The following is a 24,838-nucleotide window of genomic DNA, read 5'->3' as shown; positions in this document are numbered from 1 at the left end:
ACATAAAAGAAGCAGCCCTACTCTAAGTGACCGCATTAAGTTTCCTTCACTGAGCTGGGGAGATGAAATGTTCTTTTTGGTAGAAATGTTTATATCATTCTTCAGAAAAAGGCATAAAACTCATAACAGACCACAAACTGTAGAAAAGCAGTCTGGGCTACATAAACAGTAACACTATTTGAGAGACCTCTGAAATAATCCTTCTGTTCAAGTCAACTCTGGCAAGGCCTAAATCTGAGTATGGCATCCTCCTTATGTCATGCTTCAAGACAGACACGACCACCTGGTAAGAGTCCAGAAGACAGCTATGAGAATGATGAGATGTCTGGAAAAACATTCTATACAGAAAGATTAAAGCCACTGGGGTTGTTTAGTCTAAAGAAGAGGTCTAGGAGAAGACAAGATCAGAGTTGTCAAGTAGGTTGTATACAATGTCACAGGAAAATAAATAGTTCTACTGTAATAGCACAAGAAGTAGTAACACATATGGGAAAATATACATGGTTTCTAATTACCCATTTACAGATTCAATTGAAAATATTTTTTATGTCGTGGCTTTTAAGATTTTACTGACAGCTAAAGTAGCAGCAAGAGAGGTATCAGCACAATCTGTTTCACTGCTCTCTAAAGGATACTGAACAGCCATTGATAACAGATTCAATTCTGCTATGTTGACAGGAACAAGAACACGGAAAGAGGAAAAATGAAACCTGAAGGGCAAGATCAAGGACTGGAGATCCATAAAACCAAAAGAACCCAGAAACAGAACATTGCTGAGAACATAAAAATTTTCATTATTTGAAAGTAATTAAATAGGATGTCACTGTGAAAATGGTGTAGAAATATTTAGGGTGGAAAGGATCCTTAATAACATACAGTCCAACCATTAACCTAGCACTGCCAAATCCACCACTAAACCATGTCCCTAAGCACCTCATATACACATCTTTTAAGTACCTCCAGGGATGGTGACTCAACCACTTCCCTGAGCAGCCTGTTCCAATGCTTGACAACACTTTTGGTGAAAGAATTTTTCCTAATATCCAATCTAAACCTTCCCTGGCACAACCTGAGGCCATTTCCTCTTGTTACTTGGGAAAAGAGACTGACACACACCTTGCTACAATCTCCCTTCAGGTAGTTGTAGAGAGCAATAAGGTCTCCCCGAGACTCTTTTTCTCTAGGCTAAATAACCCCAGGTCCCTCAGATACTCCCCCTGAGACTTCTAGACCTTCACCAGCTTTGTTGCCCTCCTCTGGACATGCTGCATCACCTCAGTGTCTTTCTTGTACTGAGGGGTCCAAAACTGAACACAGTAATCAAGGTGGGGCCTCACCAGTGCCTAGTATAGGGAGACAATCACTTCCCTAGTCCTGCTGGCAACATTATTTCTGATATAAGCCAGGATGCTGTTGGCCTTCTTAAAGGACTTCTCTCAATGTTACCCTTCTGGCACATAGCATGTAAAGAAAGCCTGAAATAATCTGTACATTCATTTCAGACCTTAGTCTTGCCTTTTTCCACTGCCCTTAAAGGTTCCAGTGGGCAAGTAACATATATATGCCCTCGGTATTAAATCAGCATGCATTCATTTATTTCTGCACTGTAACATACTGTGGCATCCTTGTACAAAATAATTATTATACGGGTGGAATTGTCAGGTGGCTCTGCAGGTAGGCAGGAATTCAGCTGCAAGCACTGACTACACCAAAATGGAAGGATGGGCAAAACCAAAGCACAAAAAACACAGACAAAAAAAAGACTGGTTTCAGATAACAATGAAATCTAGCAGAAGGGAATCAAGAGGACAGAAGGCAGCTGCATATTCTAAGCAACCTTTACCACTACATTAAAATGATTTTATGCTTGTATCTTCTAGCATTACTATCTGGAGATGAGGTATCAGATTGCCCATGTAGAGTTTTCAAATTCCAATGAATGCAACGTTGACTTCTTTTGGGGCTTACCTTCCCTATACTTTCAACTCAAAAGCTGCTTGTAATTCATCTCCAAAAATAACCAGTCTTAACCAGAAGTTAAGTGGTCTGCCAGAAGCTGTGAGTTCAGCTAACTGAACAGACAGCCTTTGTGTAATTCTACAAAGTATTCTGCAGACTTTACCAGCTGAGCACCAAACCAACTAAACACCACATAGCTGTGGTAAAGACAGGCTCCAGCCCACCCAAACAAGATCTCCCAAGAAGCAGGATATATTAATTACCTACCAGTGAGCACCATGCTAATAGCAGCTACAGAGCTCCTACTCAGTTCAGTGAATAAAGCAAGATCACTTCTCTAGTAAAAAAAAAAAAAAAAAGAGATGTGGCTATATCTACATTAATTCTACTACTATCATAAATGCACTTTGCTGTAAATACATTCCACTCTTTCCAGGCTCATGCAGTTGAAACAGACTAGGAAACTGGTCCAAGTTTGAGTATTTAAAGAAAAAAGAAAAAGAGAGATAAAGTTATATTTAGATCCAATTCACCATGCTGTCCGACAGTTGTATCAATTCAACAGAGTAGGCATCAGGAAATGTAGGGGAAAACAAGAGCTACATAAACAGCCATTACTGTGGAGGGAAATATTCCTGGCAATCACAGCTTAACTAGTTGCAAATAACTTCAGACAGTGCTTCGCAGATATTCCTTTAAAAATGTCAGGGCTTCACAAAAGAAACCTTTGCACATCCAGCCACATAAGGCACAGAATAAAGAACCACCACCTAAGAGCAAATTAAAAAGTTAACCACAACAAAAGGCAAGTCAGCCACTCAAGTAATGCATAGAAGAGATACTGAGGTGAAGTAAAGTAGCAGCCAGAAAAAACAATGCACTTGGTTTGGAGGTCACGGAGTGCGAGACATACAACAACAACAAAAAAATCAGTCTCAGACACAAAAGGGTCACTTTACTGTAAGGCGTTTAAGAGTGCCGTTAGAAGGTACTGCAGCGGGATCAGGAGGGGAGGGGAGGGAAAGGAACAACACGCGTATCCGCGTACCACGCTACAGATCCATCACCCACAAAAGTCTTCCATGATCCACGGCCTGTCATTAGCTCTCCCAAGAGAATTACTGTAGTTTAGGGGCTTGACCATCACTTCCGTCTGACAATGAAGAGTTTGCTTTAGAGCAACACTATCGAAGGTGACAGCGTCTCTTAAAACGAAAAACAAACCCTCCATACAAAACCCCTCAACCCTCAGCATTGCCTGCCAGAAGGGCCGAGAGCCGGGGGAAGCGAAACAAGAACGCCCCGGGTTTCGCAGGGCAGATGGCGCGAAGGGGCTGTTCCCAGGCGGGCACGAAACCGCTCCCGGCCGCGAGGGACACCTCCGCCCCCCACTCCGGGCGGGGGCTCCCGGCGCGCCCCCGGTGCCTCCGGGCGGGGGAAGCAACCGCCGCCTCCCCGGCCCCACGCACCTCCTCATCCCGCTCCTCCAGCGAGGCGTCATCCTCCGCCCGCCCACCGGGGCTCGCCCGCTCCTCGCCCGGCCGCCGCCGCAGCTGGCTGGATGCCGCCGCCCCGCCCGGAGCCTTCGCCGCCACACCGCCGCCGGGCTCCCCCTCCTCAGAGAGAGTTTCCGAGCCGGAGGAGGAGCCGGAGCAAGAGGAGCCGACGTGGCCGGCGCCCCGCGGCCGCTCCAGAGCCGCCGAAACTTTCTCAGCCATGGCCGAGGGCTCAGAGCCGCATCGCCCGCATGTCCCACCGCCGGCAGCCACGGCCCCCCGCCCCGCAGCGCGCAGCGGCGGCGGTGGCGGTGGTGGCGGTGGCGGTGGTGGCGGTGGCGGTGCTCCCCGGGCCGGGCCGGCCACCGCGCTCCCGGGCGGCGGGTGGTGCCTGGGGGCGGGGCGGGGCCGGGCGGAGCCAATGGCGCGGCGGGGGCGGGCCCGGCGCGGGCGGGTGGCAGGTAACGGGGAGGGGCGGGCGCTGCCCGATGGCGGAGCGGCCGTAGGGGGGTGCGAGGACTAGGGACGGGGGATCCCTCACGCCGCCCCTCGCCGCGACGCCCCAGGGTTGGCGGTCCCTGCCGCCGGCAGCCCGGTCCCGCCGCCCGCCCCGGCCGAGGGAGGCGGCCAGCAGCAGCCCGCGGTGCGGAGACGGCAGCGCAGTCTGCCGGAGCCCGAAGCCGGCCCGGATCGCCCCGCCGGGCTGTGCGCAGGGCTATAAATTGGGCTCGGCTCCGGGGCGATGCCACGGGGTTGAGACGCGGCAGGTATTTCAGGTGGTGATAGTGTTTTCTACGCCCCTCATCTTCCTTTAAAGAGAGCGGCCAGCAGCTGATCGCAGCGGCTTTGCCGGCTCCGTTTGCAAAAGGCTACAGTCGCGTAGTTACGCTCTTGCAGCAAAGTCCCTTCGGGTGTTTGACTTCGAAATGGGCGTCGACAGTGGGATTTGTGGCCAGGCTTTCAGAGGCGTTAAAACCGGAGCAGATCGCAAGAGTTAGGCACGTGAAAGCTTTTACAAATCCTCCTAGACAATTCCTTCATCTTTAAGGACCTAAATGGTTTTTAAACCTAGTTACCCTGTCATTTTTTTTTAAATTTCTTTTAAAATATTCTATTTAAATTATTCTCCCTTTAAAAAAAAAAAAAAATCAACCCTGACATGAGGTGTCTATAATGGTAACATAGGTCGCAATCTAGTATTATATGTAAATACATACCTATATACACCAGAGCCTTATTTGCTTATGCCTGTACAGCCCAGGGTCCCCCTGGGCTAAACCCATTGTGGAATCAAAACAGATTAAGTGCTTTGGTGATGAATAGAGTCCCACAGCATCACTACAGAGTAAATATAATCTCCAGTTTGTAGAAAAAGAAATGTGAGCACAGACCAGTTACTGATGTGCCCTAATTAACACAGTACGTAGATAATGAAAGTAGGAGCCAGCGCGAAAGCTTCTCCTTTTTCAGATTTGTAATTTGACAAGTTTATCCAGTATTTCCAGATAGTGAATGGAAAAAAACCCTTTTTTTTAAATTATATACTGACTATATGGACTATCAGATTAATTGTAGAAAGAAAAATAACTATAAAAAATTTTCCAAATCGCAGTCCTTCTCTGCTTTGAACAGGCTATTAAAGTTGGATATTAGGTTGTAACAATGCTGATAGTTCTCTCTGGTTTCTTGACAGTACTCAGATTAAGTCCTTAAAACGCCTAGAATTTAATATATTGGGGAAGAGCATAATAATAGTCACTAAGGACAGAATTTGACACAGAAATTTGCCTATAGCAACATTTAAAGATAAGGAAACATGAGACATACACAGAAACACTATAAAAACTAATTTTGACTAAATAAATTACACACATAATATTACCCAAACCTAACTATAAAAATTGTAACTAATCAAAGAGTTCCTCCTCAGTACTCCAGGCTCTGCACATGAGCTCTTGTATCTCCAAACCTGAGTCCTCAGATTTTAAAGCCAAACCTCCTCCACTCAGATTCTGCCTCTGGTTTTGCGTCATTCTTATAGCAGAGCAACTGGCTTACCTTCCTACCTGGAAATTTGCAACATGTAAGAAAATTGCCTGGTGATGAAAAGCAACACTGCAGATCTTTGTCACTTCCTTTTCTTTCTCTTACTGCCTGAGATGAGACTGGAAAAAACAGACCTTAGCCAAAGCACTTCTATACTTAAATTATTATCAACTGCCAGAACAGCCCCTGTAATCTGGGGCAGCAAGGCATATATTAGAACAGTCACCGAACTGCTCTAATTTATGCCATAAATTGAAATCTGAGAAGGCACTCAAGATTTATTCTATCACCCCAGAGTTACAGAAGACAAGTGACAGTATTGTTCTGCTCTGGCCTATAGACTATGCCAGATCACGTGCTCTGCTAACATTATCTTACACAAACAGAAGGGTGCTATGCTGCCTATATTTGCTCTAAAGGGAGCTAAAGCTAAAAGCAGCAAAGATAGAAGTTTACAGCATTTTCCATCCTGGGAAAAGAACTGTTGTTTGCACTTCACTGTTACAAATCAGTGAGATACTTTGTGGCAAAACACTGAATATCTGGCATGACTTGAGCAGCTCATTTTGAAAACATGTTTTAAGATGTCCATATTTAAGAAGCTTTGAGCACCTCTTGTCAGGCACTGGATTCATTTGGTGGAGAGTAGGGAGAGAACTGTATAGCTCAAAGTGGTCCAACCTCAGCTACAGCAGGAGCCAGGCTCAACTTTGGGAACATTCACCCATTCACACACTTTTTTCTGCCTGTATGTTTACAAGCAGCCATCCCTTTATCTGCTTAACTTTACCTTTCTGTCCTTCCCCAGTACACACAGCAGTCACCCACCATGCACTGCCCAGCTGCAGCAGGCTACTCCTACCCCACCGCTGCCCTTTCCCTCTCCTGCCCCAGCACCTCAGGCAAGGTAATGTCCCTTTCCCCTCCTTCTATCCAGTGGGATCATACCTCCTTTCCACAAGTTGTGGTCAGCACTGCACAAATTAAAAGTAAACACAATCTTTACATAATTTATAATTAAGGAGAATAGTCCTGTGGTTTGATACTGCTGTTCACTGTGCACTACTCAATGCTCTTATGTCAGCTAACTGAAAACAAAAGACAAGAAATAAAATGCATCTCAAAACTCCCTAATTATATATCCAGTTGTTAATGCTTGGGAAATGCTTACACATGTGGTCTTGAAGGACTGGAATAACAACTAACAGATTTATTGACAAGTTTGGCACAAGGTCACCAGGTATAAAGGAATCACTGGAAAAAAACATGAAGAGGTGTAGAAGAACAGTCAGTAAATCATAGCTATACATGAGACAGCATGGAAAGACACATAAAAAGATAATGATTGGTTTTGTAATTGGGCCTTGAAGATAAGGATCAGGGTCTTTGCCAAGAAATGGTAACAATTAATTAAAGGAGCAGATATATGGTAAAAATCACAGGCAAAGGAAGTCAACATGGCAGCAGTATATTGAACAAACCAGAGAAAAGTCAGAGAGGAAGACTATGCAACCCAAGACAAAATTAAAAGGGGTGGAACAATGGTTTTAGCAGGGCAAACATCTGTCCTGTGTTATAGCTTTAATGGGTCAAATGCAAAAAGCAGAGTTTTGTAGTAGCTATTGCATCAGTTTTATGACATTAGCTGTCCTCAAATCACTGCCTTTTTGAACTAGGCAGCGTTCCATCAAATTCTTTTTTTATACTGCTTAGAATATTATTCTTCCCCTTTGATTCTGTGTATTTAGGCAAAAGTCCACGTCTGCAAGAAGCAGTTTTCAAAACACATTGATAGAATGGGGTTAGTCCCTGAGAAAATCCCTAGACAAGACAGACCTGGTAAATGCAAGGCTCTCCAAATAATACAGATACACTACAGGCAACAACAGTGCTCAGCTTCCCTTTCTGAATAGTAAATGCACATTAAGCCTGACCTGGAAGAACCACTTCTTTGGATGAGTAAGTCTTCATGCTTACTCAGTACTTGCCCTCCCTGTTGAGACTGCCAACAGCATTGCCAATTAGTGCCAATCCTGAATGCAAATTGTAATATGAATAGGCCTTTCAATTTTTAATTCCAGACTTTTGCACTGGTGGTGTATAAATGTTTAATTAGCACACTCCTTTCTGTAAGAGGTGGTTTATTCACTCATATTTCTGCCTTACCTCTGAGAAAAAAAGCTGTCTACCCGAAGTACTAGCAGAAAATGGGCAAACAGAAGCTTGTACCTCTGAGTGCTCCTCCCAGGGTCTAGCTGTGAATCCTGGAATCAGAGTTCTTTTCTTGGGAATCCGGATTTATTGAAAATACATACTACAGTGCCTGAAGACCACCTTAAATTTTTACTTGATATGCTTTATCTCCACATACTCACTCTCAAGCAATATGCAAGATCAGAAATTCAAAAGCTTTTATTTGGTGGGGTACAACCCATTGGTGTTAGTGGCAACCCACTAATGCCAACTGCAGTGGTAGGTTGGAAGTGACACAGTGACAACTCACATCTCTGGGCTGGGTCAGGGACACCAAACATACAGCATAGTTTAGAGATCCTTTCTTATTATCGCTGAGAGTCTCCTTAAACCTCAGGATAGGATGAATTTCCTACTTCAAAGTTGAACCCCCTTCATTCCTTCCCAAGAGAATAAATTCTCTCACCATTAAAGAGCTTTTCTGACAATGAATGTGAAGCACAATTTACTTTCCATAGCAGTCGCAGAGCATGAAGCAAGGGCATTTGAACATGCTGATTAGCTTCAGATCAGCTCGAAAGGCATTAACAGGCTGGTCATGTTACACTGTAAATCCTAGCAACAATAGGTATATACGTGAACAGAAATATCCCATTCAAGTCAGTGGAACATACAATGAACCCGAAAAAATACAACATATCTTCTATTAATTGAATGTGTTACCAGATGTAAGGTGTCCCTGACAGGGGAGGAAAAACAGCTAGTGTAGGCCTCCATGTGCTGCAGATGCTTTTATCAAGTCCAAGTAGTGCCACCATCTTGTCAGGTAGAGATGATGTGATCAGTACTAAACAGCATAACTGCTAAAGACATTTTTCCTGATTACTGGCACTTGAGGAGCTGCATGAACACTGCATGAATCACTGTCAGGACACCTGCAGAAAATCGTGCTTAGAGGAAACCTCGGGCAAATGTTTACACTCTGACATTTACATTTCTGATATCTTCACATTAAAAAACAAGAATTCTCCCAACACTCTTCAGGCCTTTATGTATCACAGTGCATCAGGAGGTTGCACAGGAAGAGAAGGAAGCATAACCCACTGATCTCCTTTTCAGGTTTCCTTCAGGGCATTGCTGTGGGGTTACACCACTGTGACTAAACATCAGAACTCCCTGCCCTCTGTTTCAGGCAGATTCAAGGAGACTGCGAGGCTGTGTGCTGGTCGGGACAAGCAGAAGTTTTACCATCTTAATTTGACATCAGACACAGAAGTGTACTGCCAGCACACTGTGCAGAGTTTTTGCACACGTCTGCTGACAGAGATGCTAGGTTTCTTGATGAATAAACCTTGAGCAATGAGTCTTCCACAAATTCTCCCTCACCTTCACAACATTTGTGTATCAGGGACATGTGGTGATGCAGTGACAGCAGGGAAGAGCAGTGTAAGCCTGGCACAAGCCTGTTACAAACTGGCATACAACAGGAACGTTACTCATTCTGAAAGCTCTGTTCTCAAATTCACATTCTGCTTTATGAGGTCTTTTATAAAAAATTCAAAGTCAATGTTATGACTCTTATAAAATTACACAAATACTCTTGCTTCTCACAACACATTTTAACAAAGATTATCACTGTTCCTGCACAGTGCTGTAGCCACAGAGGTAGGAAGGGGATAATTTTGCATTATACCATGCAGTGTCCCTAGTGGTCAGTCATGCGCTCTTACAAAGAACAGACAGCAAGAGATGGGCCAGACTCAGGACTAAAATTGGAGATAACCAAAACTCCAGCTGCAGTAGAGTGGGGAGAAGAGAGGAGCTCTGAGACCCTTTTTGCACTGTGGTTATGTAGTCAGCCTCATGGTCTAGCTGAGAGGCATAGACAGCTATGCACTGCTAAATATAATCCAGACCTGCATGGTTGCATCCTGTGGTGAATTCCAGCCACTATTTTTAGCATTCCCAAACCATGTTTTAACCTTTAGTTCACCAGAGAGGAAGTAAATATAATTTACACCTGCACCCTGAGAAATTCTGGATTTTTCACACTCCAGGGGGTAGTGGACTTCTCTGGACCAGTTTAGATGCCCTCAGTTGTCTACACAGTATCCTTTTCTTAAATGTTAAGGCCCTAGTTGACAGCGTTAGTATGGGCTGCAAAGTTCATGGAGAGAAATCCTCCTCGGCAAATGTTAGCAAGAGCCTCTTTGAAAAACAACATGAAAATGGGAAGCGACTATGAGACCCAGTGATTGCCCTGAATTGTCAAACTCTCCAAAGCTCCATGGCAACAGCTGAGGCAGAAACAGGTTTGAGGCAGCCCACAAGGCTCACATAAGCTCTGCCTGCCCTCATCCCAGGCCTCACAGTTCCTAAATAAAGCAAGGCACAGTGTTTAAGGAAAAGTCGTAATTTTCTCTGAGAAATCAGCTATTGTGTGTGACCCCTAAAAATGGTGCCACAGTGTGTACATACTATAGTTTTGTTTGTGCAGACATTCTTGCTCACAGAAGAAGTAAAAGCTAAGTCCCTGCTGTACATGTAAATAAGATTAATATTCTGAGTTTCACTGTGTACTGATCTCTCTCCCATTAACAACTAGGGTAATCTTCTCCTAAACTCAGAATGTCATTACTCTAAAGCTGAGAAGACATTACATGCTTAAGATGCAATCAATTTTTAGTGTATATATCTTATGTTTAAAGTAAAATATTTGAAAGCTAATTTTTAGTTGCTCTACCAGAATTAGAAAACAGTTCTGGTTTTTTTTCAAAGTACTTCTTTACTTTTTTTTCCTGTAAGATTTTAATAGCAAAAATTACATCTTGTGTGGCCTACTTCCCATTGTCAAAATAAAATCATTTGACATCAGGATTTAGTTTTCATTATTCTATTATTCTGTTATTCTGTTTTTCATTTACTATACCGGTGACCTACCATGAATCAAAACTGAGTTCTGTGTTTCTAGGGGGAGACTGAGTAGGGAGGAAATTCATTGTTGTGACCATCATCCTCACCACGATGTAAGCATTTATGTGAGAGGAAGGTTTTCTAAAGATGACTGAATTCTCTATTTACTTTATCTCCACTGGAAGTTTGTTCCTGTCAGGTGGGATACTTGGCCTCCAAATCTTACATGTCTTTTTCCAGGCTTTATGGATGGCATGAGATAAGGTGTAAGTACCAACTCAGTGGATTCTACATCAAAATTTGGACTTTAGTTCATCTGTGGCTTGATAGACTAATTACATCATTAGTACTCTTCTGTGACCACTGGTATACTTAGATGAAAAATATTACCTAAGCATAAATTTTTCAACTTTTATTCTATGTTGTATTTCTCTGATTGGCAGTTTCATACTAGGACAGCTAAGTCTAAAAATAAGTATTTTACTGTAGTGTTTTGGAAGCTGAAGTTGACAAATCCATATTCTTAGATTCACTTACTGCCAAAATTTCAGCGCTATTTATACCAGTAACTGCCAGCTTAAAAGAAAAACTCCATTTAATAGGGATGTTGGAAACTCTCAACCAAACATTGCATGTTTAAAATTCAGACGTTTCATTTTTATGTTCCAGATTGGAAGTAGTGGTCTACACTTTAAAAAGTAAATGCCTAAAATTAGATAAACATGTACAAAGGATCTTTAAAGGCAATTTATAAATCTGAAACCAGGTTAATTTTATGTAGTGAGCTAATTTGAGGCAGCTATCTGTGAAAATAATAGACAGTGTTGCTCATCTAGCTGATATGAATTGTGGGATGAGGCCAAGTGCCAGATGGCTTCCCAGCCATGGAGATCATTCTAGATCCTGGAAACCCACACAAACTGTCGTACATATTAAAAAACCCAAGTTTTTATCCCAGGCAAAAGACTAAGAATTTAAAAAAAAAAAAAAAAAAAAGGTATTTTGATACTAATAAAGTACTTGGAAATAATGCAAGATTTTTATGTATAAATGCAATTTTCTACAGCTGATTTAATAATTCATCAGTTTTGATGTCAACAGCACAGAGCAAGTTTACACCTTCTCAGTATGTTATTCTCTTTTCCAAGAAACTCTCTCTAAAGATTGTTTTTGTGCTCCAAATTATCTTTGCATATGTGACATTTCATCTTTCTAGCCTGCTTATGCCAACAATGTAATAAACTTGAAAGTGCTTAAGCAAACTTGTCTTCATTTATTAAGTGTAGAGAGCTGATTCTTCTCCAGTGATAGCTTTTCTCTGTTGTAACCAGTGAGTATGATACGGGATGCACTGATTCCCAGACCTCAGAGACACAGTAAAGATATTCAGGTTGAAAAATATAATCGTATAAATTAATAGAAAAGCTGCCTATATGAATCACTGTCTCAGACTAAGCACTGCCACCACAACCAGTTTTATACGTATACCAAAATTAGGGACATGTACTGAAAGAATGATCTATTTTTCATACTGGACTGAAATGTGGTAGCGGTGGTCCCCAATTCTTTCAGTATCATAAGAGTCTGTCTTGGGCTGATTATAATTATGCAAAATTGTACCCATTCAAGCTGAAGTTTTCTGTGATGAGAATTTAGTTAAGGTTATGATCAACCATATGTTTTGTCTGTTGTTATTACTGTGGCTATTTTTACTTTTTATTTTTATTCTTTTTCATTTGGGGAATTTTCAACTGAAACAATTCAGCCATTTCCAAGAATACCTCTGAGGAAATACACTGTCTAATCACTATAAAATTCTTACAACCATTCAATACAAAGCTCCTGTGCTTTTATGCTTTAGAATCAGAACCAAAATTTGGTGGATCACCTTGCTGTCAGGAATGTGATTTTACCATCTTTATGAGAATCTACTGTAATTTGTTTGTATAGGACCAGTAGAAACATCTTTGTATGTAACAGATAATTCGCCCTCATCTGAAATGAGCTAGATATTCACACATGTGTAAGTAAGAGAGTCACAAAGCCTGAGAGAGGCTTTTAATAACACCACTTTCAAATTGCTGGAAAGTGCGGGTTGTCTTTCCTGTGCTTTCATTGCCTTTGCTACTGACTCCACGTAGCAAAGGGCATGAAGATCCAAACTGGAGGGAAGTGAAAGGAGCAGGAACATGGGAAGAATGGAGATTAGACACCAGACAGTAAGGAGAAGAGCAGGTTGGAGGGGTGGGTTGGAGCAAGTGTGGCAGGTGCAATGAGCACATGCAGAAACAGAAGGAAGAGCAGGATCTCAGGGTAGAATAGAGAGAAGTACAGTGCCACAAATGCTACAGGCCACAGGAGACAGGGACAGAGGAGCTGAGACCTCCTTGGGCATAACCTGCACTGGCATCTGCTGGTGATCCCAAATGTCACACTCTCTATTCATGCTTCTGTCAAACAACTGGGGTGAAACCTTACGACTGAGACCAACCGGCTGTGGCAAAACCTTAGTGTAAGGAGTGCCTTTCTTCCCTGCTGGCAGTTCACTCACGTGCCAGCTAACAGGCTTATGCTGCAGTAGGTTGGCCACGGCTGGCAGCCACCCCCCAGCCGCCGCTGCCGCCGCCCCCCCCCCCCCCGGCAGGGGAGGGACGGGTGGAAACAACAAGAACATGAGTGAGAAAGCTTGTGGGTCGAGATACAGGTTGGGAGATTGCTTGCCAATTGCTGTCATGGGCAAAATTCACCCTGCTTTAGGTAATTTAATTTATTGCCAATTCACATAAATAATTACTGACTCAGGAACTCAGAAACAAAAAGAGAGGAAAGAAGCAAATATTAAAACAGCTTTCCTCCTCCTCTACCCTCAGTGTCCCCTCTACCACTTCTCACTCTTTTCCGTCCCTCCTCCTCTGCCTTCAAGCTGTTTTCTGATCTTTCTTAAATACCTTTTGCCGGAGGGACAGCATCAGGGCCTACCACGCCAGCAGCACCTTGCAATGCGTCTGCAATGCAGCCGACTGAAACCGGCTGGAATGGGCTGGAACGGAACGGGCTGGAACCGGCTGGAACCGGCTGGAACCGGCTGGCAACGGCTGCCAAGGGCTGGAACCGGCGGCCAATGGCTGCCGCCGCCCGCGTCCGGCCCAGGCGCTCACCCCAGCACAGCGTGGAGGAGCCGCCCGGGGTCGGCCGCGGGTAGCCGGGCGCCGCGGCTCCGCGGGACGGGCGGGCTGCGCTGCGGAGCCTGGCGAGGGGCAGGCCCGTGCGGCACGACGGCCTCGGGTGGGCACTGAGAAGGAGGAAAGCGAGGGTTTGGGGTGCACAGGTTGGGTTGCTTTTCCATAACGCAACCTGCTGGGGACAGCAGTGTGGTTGCGCAGGAAAGCACCCGAAATTTAGGAAATATCCGAGTTGAGGTTTCCCGGGTAACGTTCGCTTGCCTCTGCCAGCCTGCGTGTGCTTTACGGTGATCTTTAAAGATGTCTTCAACACGCAGTCTTCTTAAAAGGACTGGGCCCCATTCAGTGCACCATGAGATGATTACCCGGGAATTAACTGAACTGAGGTGGGGGATGAGACAATTGCACAGGTACCTCTTCCAGTTCCAGCAGGAGCTAGAAAATGTGTCCTGGCTGCAGAGAGAAACCGGGCAGGCATTGAGGCTCTAACCAAAGCACTTAGAGCCAGGCAATGACAGTCGTACTGGGGGAAAAGAACAGAAATTCCCATGCAGCAATTAAAATACAAATGCATTTTGCTTAGTGTTCCTTTACTGTGTTGTGTAACATGCAAAAAAATCTATACTTTGCTTTATTACCATGCTTCATTACATGCAGGTATTTCAAAACCATTCAAATACAACTTTGTAAAGAGATCTGGAAACAAAACAACTGCAAAATTTAAAATTGATAAGAATATCCTGGAGAAATGTAGGGATATTATTTCTTTTTTATTTCTTTCTCAAAGATATTAATTTAAACCAAAACTGTTAAAAATAAATTGGACAAATCCACTGGAAATTTTTAAATAAACCTTACCAAGCCCTTCGAAAAATTGACTTGTTGCATCTTCAGCCAAACTCACCCAGACAGTGTGTCTGTAGCAGTTGAAACTCCTGTTCACCCTGAACAAAGATAAAATCTATTTCACTCACAGAACTCTTACAATAAGAACTTAATTCATTTACAAAACACTCTTGTGTTACAACAATGAACGTCACAGACAACACCAGGCAAAAATTAGTAATTCTATGTTCGTCAGAAAGACTGGACTTTATGAGGGATATCCTGGCCTGAGGTTACCCATGAGGCAAGGGAATATAACGAAATGTAAAAAAGACACCCCCTTCAACAACCATTTGACATGTAACCTCTAACACGAATTTGTTTTTTCACACTATAGTAATGCATCTGATTGTGTACAATCACCCGGGAAACATTTATTGTGACCCACTCAAAATTAATTAGCTGATTTAGTTATTTTAAAGTCCTTTGATATTGTAGGTAAATAACAAAATTCTGAAGTAAAATCATGAGATGCTATGGTAACTAAACAGTCTTAGCCATCCCTTTAAAATGAAATGCAATTAATTCAAATAATGCAATCAACAATTGAGCAAAAAGAGGTTCAGTGACTTCTTAAAAAGCAGTTTAAAAGTCTCTTTCAACAGCCACACTTTCTTCTTTCAAAAAGAATGGTTCTGAGTTTTCTAAACCCTTTATAATCATTTTGATGTGTAACATTTTTTTCTGTTATTGCAGTGCATTGAATGTGATAATTAGAACTGCTGGCAAATGTAGAGGAACTTTACAAGGATATTAAATCACTCTTAACACAGCTCTAGCAGCTCTAGGTCTGGATTTAGTAATGACTTCTAAAATGAGATTCCAGACAAATCAAACTCTTAAATGTTTGATCTAGTAAAATAAATAAATAAATATATATATATATATATACTGTCAATGACGTAAAAGCTAAAGAAGTCTTTGAAAGGATAATATGTACATATCTCTCCACTCTGTGTCATCATGATTTGTTGAACGAAAAATTTACCAAAAGAACATAAGCTATTTTTCAGTTCAGCTGATATGGTAGGATTTAGGGAGTTAGCAATAATAAGTTCTCTTATCCCTGAAGCATTTTCTTCTGACTCCAGGAGAGTCAAAGCCATAATTATTTTCCCTAGGGAAATTATCCTGCTATTTACCCACCATTATATTTTATGTAGCACAGTTAATGCAAACACACTCTAGTGTTGTATAACCACAGCATAATTCACTAAATGAATACAAATTTAAAGTAAGACAAGTAATGTAAAGTAATCTTTTAACTTTTCTAGCACATAGAAAATTGAGGTCAGAAAGTTTATTGAGGACCAGAGGGTCAGTAGAACTGGAGAGTGTCTGCCCTTTGCTGACTGCCTGCAGGTGGCTGGTACCAGGGAAGAATTTCAACAGGAACTCAGGCTGGTCAGCGGTGATACGGTACCTCTTCCCTGTGACAAGTCTCCCTGCAAGTGTGAGATACATGTAGGTAGGCCTGCTGTGACAGACTTTGCCATTCATAGAAACATATACTACTGAAGTCTCATATAAATATTTATGCGTCTGAAAAAAAAAAAAAAACAAACAAAAAACAAACCTAACAAAACAAAACAAAACACTCTTGATGCATAATCAGTGGGTTTATCTATTAAATAATGGCTTCTAGTGAAACAATCTTTTAGATAACAAAAGTTCTTGTAACCATCGCAGTATCTGGATCTGTAGTTTGGTAAATACACTAAAATATGAATACTTACCATTTGTCAGACTTGAAATAATTGTTTAATTTTGATTTGCAAAACTCTTGGCTATGTAAATAAACCAGTGTGATATTTAAAATCTGTAAATATAATCAAGAGATCTGAACATGCACTAAGGTAGCTTGTCTTGCTTTATGTTTTATGGAGAATATGTATGTTTAAATATTAACATATATTTTGAGACAATGTTCAGTTCTGAATACTATAAAATAGATATCTTAGACCAGTGATTTTTATGAATGAAATGTCATATCACATTAATAAATAGTATGACCTGAAAACACAAATCTCAAACAAATTATGACTTACTCTGCCACAGAACCCATGTTGACTAAGGAGTTTTTAAAAAAATAATCAAAATTAAAAATGAAAGGTTAAAGTGCCTAAGTCCAGGAGAGGGCTGGAAGGCAGTCAACCATCTGGAAACAAGCACACATTTCTTTGGCTAGCTGCGAGTTCTCAAGGCCTCAGAGAAGAGCAGGATTTATTCTCTGCATTTCTAAATAATTACATTAAACTCAGTGTTAGGTTCAGGGTCTCAGTTCTCCAGCTATCCAGTCTGTGAACTTGGATGACTGCACTCCAGCTTCTTTTAGCACCAGGCATTCAGGACTCCTTCCAGCAGAAACCATGATGGGCTTCTGGGGTGTGAAGAAACAAGGGTGCACACAGTGATCTCCCTCATACAGCTGGGACAGAGCCAGCGCATATACCTGGACCTGGGAACTGGGAACTGTCACAGGTGCCTTAATGCCACAATTGACACCTAAGGAACTGCCATGGGTCCATGCAATATGTTAGACATATAGAAGAGATGCCTAGCATGGTCACCGAAAAGAGTGGACAGTTCAACTTTTCTGCAATATTAAGTTCTTCAGGAAAAAGATAAAAAACGGAAGGGTAAGTATGTTGCATATAAGTACAATGACATTAATGTATGCATATATTTCATAAATCTTTATAAAGTTTGCAAACTTTCTTCATTTATTTATTGTTGGGTTCTGTGCATGTCTCAGTGTTGCAAAGCAGGAAGTGAGAGAACCACTCATTTCTGATATCCTAGAAAGAGAGTTCAAGGATTAGATGCAGCTCTCCTCATAAACTGGAAAGAAACCTGGAGGTTAAGTGCTATGTTGTATCTATGGAAGCTAGATCTCTTCCGGCCATTTTGGTACAAATTTGCAGAGATAGAGAGAGTGCCTGTACCCACACCATGTTTCCAAGTGGGTCTCTCGTATCTGCCTTATTCATGTTTAAGGTCTATTTTGGCATTGTTTCCATGGTAGGAAGCCAAATGGGTATCAGAAATGTCATACACACATATGCATTTATATAAGAAATTTTGATACATTATACTTAGAAGTCATCCAGTTTTGCATTTGTACCAAGAAAGTAACTGCAGATAGAGGACATGAGTCAAGAAAAGGAAAAGAGACAGAACAGGGAAGAAGGGGAAGAGAAAAACAGAAATAAGAATCTTCGAAATTCCTATGTATATTGACCTTTTCCTTGTTGTTGGGTTGTTTGGGGGTTTTTTGCCACCAGGTCACCACTCCATCTAGACTATCCATAGCCCACTCACTGGAAGACAACATGGCTATGAGCCTGCTTATTTTCAAAGACTCAGGTGTCTCAAGTATCCACTTTTTTCTATCTGTTCAAGTAGATGTCAAGGCATTTACTCCCTGGCAATATCTATTTTTAATCTATCGATCATTGTGGCTAACCAAACTCGGGCAAATTATAGTGAACCATAGAGTTAACTTTAGGTATCTTCTGGAAAAAAAGAACAGGTTATCTTGATACCTGTATCTGCTTGTGTCATGGAAGGGCTGAGAACCAAAACCAAGGTATAAAAGCTGAACATCACAGAATCAGGCTTAAGCCATTCAGCTTCTCATTTCAGCAGGCTGCTTTGCAAGATCACAAGCAATTCCTGATACCACTTCACAACCTCAAGGCACCCTAGAGGCAGATCAAGTGGTAACAGACAGTACATAACACTTTAAATCATAGCCTAACTCCCCAAGCAACCCTCAGCTAAAGGCTGGGAATTGCAGTAGTATCAAAGCAGTATTTTTAACCTACTAAATTTACAACTACTAATGACTAAGAGAAAACAAAGAGTGAGGGCTCATAGTTATCATGTTATTTCATACTGAAAATTGCATAGCAACATCTGAAAGTGTGATCTTAGCATAGGAACCTTGCCACCTGGTATTTATGGCAAACTCCTCCTCAAGTGAAAAGCAGTTGCACATCCAATGTAGCTAAAATGAACAGCAGTGAATCTAGGGAAAGAAGTTTATCTGTTCTTCAGCAATGTTTGTTTTTTTAACAAGTAGGATTTCTTTAAGGCATGCAGATCAGAAAACATTCCTCTGCAAAACAGCATTTTTAAACACTGGCAACACCTTTCCTCGTCTTTACATGCAGCAAGCACAGAGGAATTAAAAAATAAAATTTTACTACTTTCAGCAAGATGACATTCATATTTTGAGAAACATACAGTGCTAAATTGTCTGGCTCTTCCAAATATGTCCTACAGTTGCATCTACAGAAACCTGGAATTATCACCAAAATCTTGCCAGTTTCTATTCTCTTTCTTTTAGTAATAACAGTTTTCCAGAGAAGGGCTTCTGAGTCAAATTTATTTACATTCATATATAAATCAGACAACTCTGCTCAATATTGTTAATAGAATTTCATAAGTTCATAGATTTCTATGTTATTTTTCTTCAACACAAGCAGATGTAACCAATAAAAATGTTTTGACAAACACTTTGAGTTTGCAGATTTTTGTGATGTACAAACATGATTGACTTGCTGAGAGAGGCATTCTGGGTATCTCAACGCTTAGTACAGTGGTAAGATTTTATTTTTATATCTACAGCTGGGTCTGCAGGAAGCATCTGAGGTCTTTTTCCTGCTATTTTGATTTTGAACCATTTAGAAATAAATGCTGTGCATAAAGAGTAGAAGGGTAGAGGTGTAGGCTGCTTTCCGGATAAACCCTTGGCCAGAAATCTTTGTTTTAAGATGAAAAAAAGTGTACTTTTTAACATAATTTCTTTTTTTTTAATTTATTTCTATTACAGTAATTAATTTCATCAGCTTTACTGGCATAAATGGTGCTTTTATTGTACTATGATGTGGCATCCTGTACAATGCAATACAGCTACAAGAAGCTTAAAAGGTGACAAGAATGCTGGGACAAGTGAAGTACTAAAAAGTTTTGAACTATTCGATCAGGTCATTGTAATGCACATGTCTTTCTAGCTTACTTTGCATTTATGAAAGTAATTTTTAGCTCTAACAAGTCATTTGTGTGTTTTGACATTGCTAGTCAGAAAGCATAACTGGAAGAGGGCAGAGTGACTCTCTTCCACAATATATTTCAAAATTTGTTACAATAAGCCCACATGCTTCTTTAGACAGAAAATTAATATCCATCCATTTCATGACAGACTGTACTAGGTGTTTACACTTGTCATCATGCACAGGGGCAAAATACTTGTAGTCCTGCACTTTAATAACCTCTGTGCCAAAAAGAATTGAAGTACCATATGAAGATTAAGCATTGAAGGTTACTAGTTCAGACTATGTAGTACACAGAGTTTAATTTGATTCACAGCAGGCTCAGCAGAAACATGGTATTTGATGTACCTACTGCAGGGAAGTAAGCTCTTCTTCCATAAGGAGCATTTAAACTGTCAAAAATATGAAACAACAATCAAAATCATAAGTTGCTCAGTACCTTCAAAAACAAGAATGCAAAGATTTTACAGAAACCACTTTCCAGAAACCACAATCACTAGAATACTTACTGACTTGCGGGGCATAACTAATTGTTTGTAGTTAACTCCAAAGAACCGTGAAAGATGTGGAACTTTTTGGCTCCTCTCATAATTTGACACTTACTTCAAAGCACAACTGGAGCAAGCTGATTTAATGCCATTACTAAAAAGTGCTGAATTTTACTCTGTGTGAGACTGTGTAGAACTGCAGAGGTGGGTAGGCACTTTCTAGTCTAACTGCCTGAGATGGAGAGATGTATATGGCCTTGTCTTTTCCAGGCACATTAACTCTCCGTGTAGTGCTGCTTTTCTTCTGAAGTCAAAGCCCAGCTAGGCAAAATCAAATCTTCAATATGGAAAGTGAAGTATCAGCCACCAAATACACATCTATAATATGTGTATACTTCTGTAATCAGAAATTGTGCCAGAAGCACTGAGGTGGTGTTTATCTTGAAATATGCACTTACATTTGCCTATTGAATCACATAGCACTAGAAATGCTGGTACAGTATGCAGTTTCTAGTAGAATGAAACACTGTGATACATAGTTCCTACACTGCCTATTTGAATTCTTAAATAAAGTGTGATCAATAATTATTTAACTGCCTTGCTTTATGCATGGCAGTCTGAAATGTACCTGCAGTGGGTAGTAGCTACAGTTCAAGCTTACAAATGATCCGTGTTCCACTGTGTGCAAGAACAATCCTAGTTTTCTGCAAGACACAGCAGCACACAGCAACTATTGACATTTTTAAATTAATTTACTGCTTGAGTAAGTGGCAGGCAGCTTTGCATAGCAAGTTTTAAGCACATGTTACAGAACTGGGGTCTTGGCACCAAACCGAGTAGGACAGTGGGGAAAGAGCTGAACAAAGCATCTTGCTTTTGGATGTAGTGTTTCTACCCAAGTCCTGGTTACTCCACCTCTCTCAAATGAACCTGACTGGAATTTAAAAACTAGCTTATGTCTCCTGGAAAGATACATTTGGTAAATGTTTTCTCAGTTTATTTAATGTGCAAGTAGGCTCAGGCTCCCACGGAATACAGTTATTGCAGCTTGCTTTCTAAATGCAGCAGCATTTGATAAAACAGGTGGAAGGCTAAAAGCATTCATTCAGGAATCAAGAAAATAGGACTACCATGCCAGTCAGATGTGAGAAAAATGTATGTGTCCCAAAAATGTCTCCTATCTGCTGTCAGTGGGGCACACTTCACCTCTGTGGCTGAAGCTGTGCTGTTAACCAACAAGGAGTTCAAGACTCACTAGAAGAGTGAAGAAGAGAAAGAAGCAGCCTAGCTCCACAGCCAGGTGTTTAGAGAACCCTACTGAGACACGGAAGACACAGCTTTCAGCCACTCCAATGGCCATTTTGCTTTAAGCTTTCTTCAGGCATAATTTACACATATACAAATATGTGTAGTATACAAATTTCTTCCCTCCATAGGAAGTGCCCTCGACAATAGCTTTATTGTACAGAGGCAGACTTCAAGAGAAGAAGCTTCTCCTGAGTGACAGAAATATGTTTCAGGAAAAAACAGGTTAGAAAGAGGAAAGCAAGCCCTGTTTCTCTGGCCCCTTTTTGAGGGCAGCTTTGGGATGTATATCTCAAATGATAATAGTTTCCTGCTTACTACCTCAACATCTGGAAAAGAGACAGGTTGAAAATATGGCTGGCTGTCAGCTAATTACCAGCTACCTTTACTGGATTTCCTTTGCATCTAGGTGTTTATGGGAAGTGCCTTACTTTGCTAGACACTGTATGGGAAAACAACACATCTAAATCAGCAGATCACAGATTAGTGCAACTGGTTCAAGACAGATTGCACTTTCATGCACAATATTTCGATGTGTATTTTTCTTTCATCACCAGACTGGCCAGTAGCTTTTCATCCTCTCCTTTTGAAACTAGTGTGGTATAGTAGAGGGTTTAGTAACACAAAGATGCAGGGCACTGTAACACCTACCTTTCAATTCTTGAGATCTTTGTCACTAGCCCAGGGTAAACTTGTAATCCTTATTCTTTGACAACATTAATGTTTGCTGAATGCATTAGATTGACTCTATCTGAAAAAATACATGGCCACTATCCATGGGACATAAAGCATAAGTGCAAGCCAAGGAACAAATTTTATTTAATTCTAATCCCCAAAGTGTAATTTCCTTTTAGGTCTCCATTTCACTTCTGGAATTACAAACAAAAGTTCTGCTTCTGACTGATAGCTTTGGCCACAAGGAACTAAACTGAGATCACCATTTTAATATAAGCATTAAAATGCATCCCTGTCATGTTTTCAATATGCTAAAAAAAAAAAAAAAGAACATGTGACTTCTTCCTGCACACTCAGAAGTTATCTCAGCACCACCTGCTTGGTCTGTCTGATGTCTCTCATCTAAAAGTTGGACTGAAAGCTCACTAGATCATGTTATATTTGTACAGTATCTTGAAGTAACAGGCTAAAATCTGGCACCTTGCTAGCTTGGCTGTATACACATATACACATGCACACACACACTCACCTATTGCTTCTGTAAGGTGCCTCTGGCTTAGCTACCAGCATCCATCTACTATAAAGGCACCCTGAGATCAGGCCACCAACAAATTCCATTCATCCTTATGTCAGGAAAGTTCATGAGCCATGTGGGAAAGGACAGGTACAATCCTTCGTGGCACTTGCAAGTACATTACTGTTCTGGTGCATGCTAAGGCATAGTCAGGGTCTAAACTTTATCTGTGGCTTTCTCTGAAAGTCACCTCAACAGGATTTACAGCTCTTTGGAAACAGAATGAGATTGGATTTATGTAAAGCCTCAGCCTTGAATTTTAAATGCAGTTGATATGCTATGTTCAACACAAAAGGGATATGACCTTCGGTGGATACTTCAACATTATGTGTGATTGATAATAGATCACTGTTACCTGATATCAGTAGTTTTCTGGTAACACAGTAACTGTGGACTAGAAAGAATTGATGCCAGAATCTTGAACAAGGAAATTCTGGGCGTTTCTGGACTGAGGAAACCTAAGCATATTACGTATTTGTTATTAGGTTTGTAGCCAAGAGGAAGAAATAGTATGTTTTTTGCCTTATTCAGGTCACAAGCAACACCTACTTTTCAGCAAGATCCTTCTGCAGACAAGGTTTTATTGAATTATTTACACAAATTGCAGATATAAGAGGAACTGAATTTATATGAATAAATAGTCACAATTAGACTACTAGTCATGCACATTTTCATATACAAACATGATCTATACAGCTCAAACAGGTTGGGCTCACTGCTGTCATTATCTCTACACAGGTAAAGGAACCCCTAAGCAAGCCTTGAGTTAAGTTACCAGTTACAGAGCAGCAACAGCTAGAGATACATGTTAAAAATATCTGGGAGTCAGAAAGGAATGGCCTAAGTCAGAGGTAATTCCTCCTGAAAAGTTCTACCTGTTCTCTGTTTCTAACATTTTCAGTATTAGACTGTGATTATCAAAGTGATGCACAACTCGCTCTACTCTCTGCTTCCCCTCATTGCTCCACTCACACAAACAAACCAGTGGTAGTACCCAATAATGAAGCAGAAGCTTTGTAAACTTGGTTCCAACTCCTCATTTTGATTGCTTTTTCTAGGAAGCAATTAAATGCATGCAGAAAAATTAACCATATCCTGTTAATTCCCTCTGACAGCGTTTCTTGGGAAGGTGACAGAGATGACATGCTCAACTGTATGAGAGGCCTTATTTCCAATAATTTATAATTCTTAAATAATATGTATTCTATTTTATCTTTACTAAGCTGTTTACTGTGTGCATTCGAATTACTTCAGTTGCTGGTTGAAGACTGGACGGAACAACTGCAGAAGTATCTGGCTATTAGCACACATTCAGGACCATTGATTTTGGTGTACCACATGTTGATTCTGCTAAACTACCCAGACTGGTTTAATCTAGCTTCAGAAACCACAGCAGAAAAAGATTTCAGCACCTTTAATAGGTGGTACTAAAAGGTCAACTGAGCAGACATGTAAGACAAATAAAATGCAGGACACTCGGAGTTTATAGCTAGAGTAGAAGGTCAATATTCACTAACAATAAGAAAAAAAATACATTAACTCAACAAGCCCATTTTGTGTTAGCCTCTTTTCTTATTAAAATTGTCATATCTTGAACAGAGAAATTTGGTTTTGGGTCCCTCGTCAGTGGTTACAAGACACTAAAAGAAAAAAATGCACATACCTGAAGGAGCTAGATCTGCTGGGGCACGTATGGTTGATCCTCAGTGTTCTGCAACCTGGAGCAATCCAGGGGATTAGAAGAGATTGCAGAGAAAGGTCAAGGTGCAGGCTGCTTTATGCCACAATGAAGGGCACCGATTTTCTGTTCACATTCAGAGGGATCACATGCAAGTGTGAAATCTCAAAATTGATAGATTACAAGAGTTGCACTAGAGAGAGTTTCTTACATGATGCTCTACTGAAGCCAGATCTTTTGCAAATTTCAGTGGGTGTCTTCTAGCAAAAGTATTGACTCCATCAGATTTTTGCTTAATAAGAATCAAACAACAAAATAGCAGGTCTTCATCTGTAGTGGCACATTCTGTGCCTATAGTTATAAACAGCTTAACAGAAACTCTTCCTC

General features: G+C 41.1%; 1 protein-coding gene across 5 annotated transcripts in view; it reads right to left on the bottom strand.

The window, feature by feature from the left end:
• Positions 1-24,480, bottom strand: part of MAST4 (microtubule associated serine/threonine kinase family member 4) — a 320,186-nt gene extending 295,706 nt beyond the window's left edge. For 4 of the 5 annotated variants that reach the window (XM_074931938.1, XM_074931939.1, XM_074931940.1 and 1 more), the window contains exon 1: positions 3,429-3,789. In XM_074931938.1, coding sequence (XP_074788039.1) covers positions 3,429-3,677 — 249 coding nt within the window. In that variant the 5' untranslated portion in view covers positions 3,678-3,789. Of the gene's footprint in view, positions 1-3,428; positions 3,790-14,647; positions 14,734-24,436 lie in introns of those variants that run through there. The other variant, XM_074931942.1, reaches the window with a different exon arrangement.
• Between the last annotated feature and the right edge of the window lie 358 nt (positions 24,481-24,838).

This window comes from Athene noctua, chromosome Z (assembly GCF_965140245.1).
Source record: "Athene noctua chromosome Z, bAthNoc1.hap1.1, whole genome shotgun sequence".
NCBI classification, from domain to species: domain Eukaryota; kingdom Metazoa; phylum Chordata; class Aves; order Strigiformes; family Strigidae; genus Athene; species Athene noctua.
The sequence above is the reverse complement of the archived record's forward strand: the minus strand, read 5'-3'. Positions and strand labels throughout refer to the sequence as shown.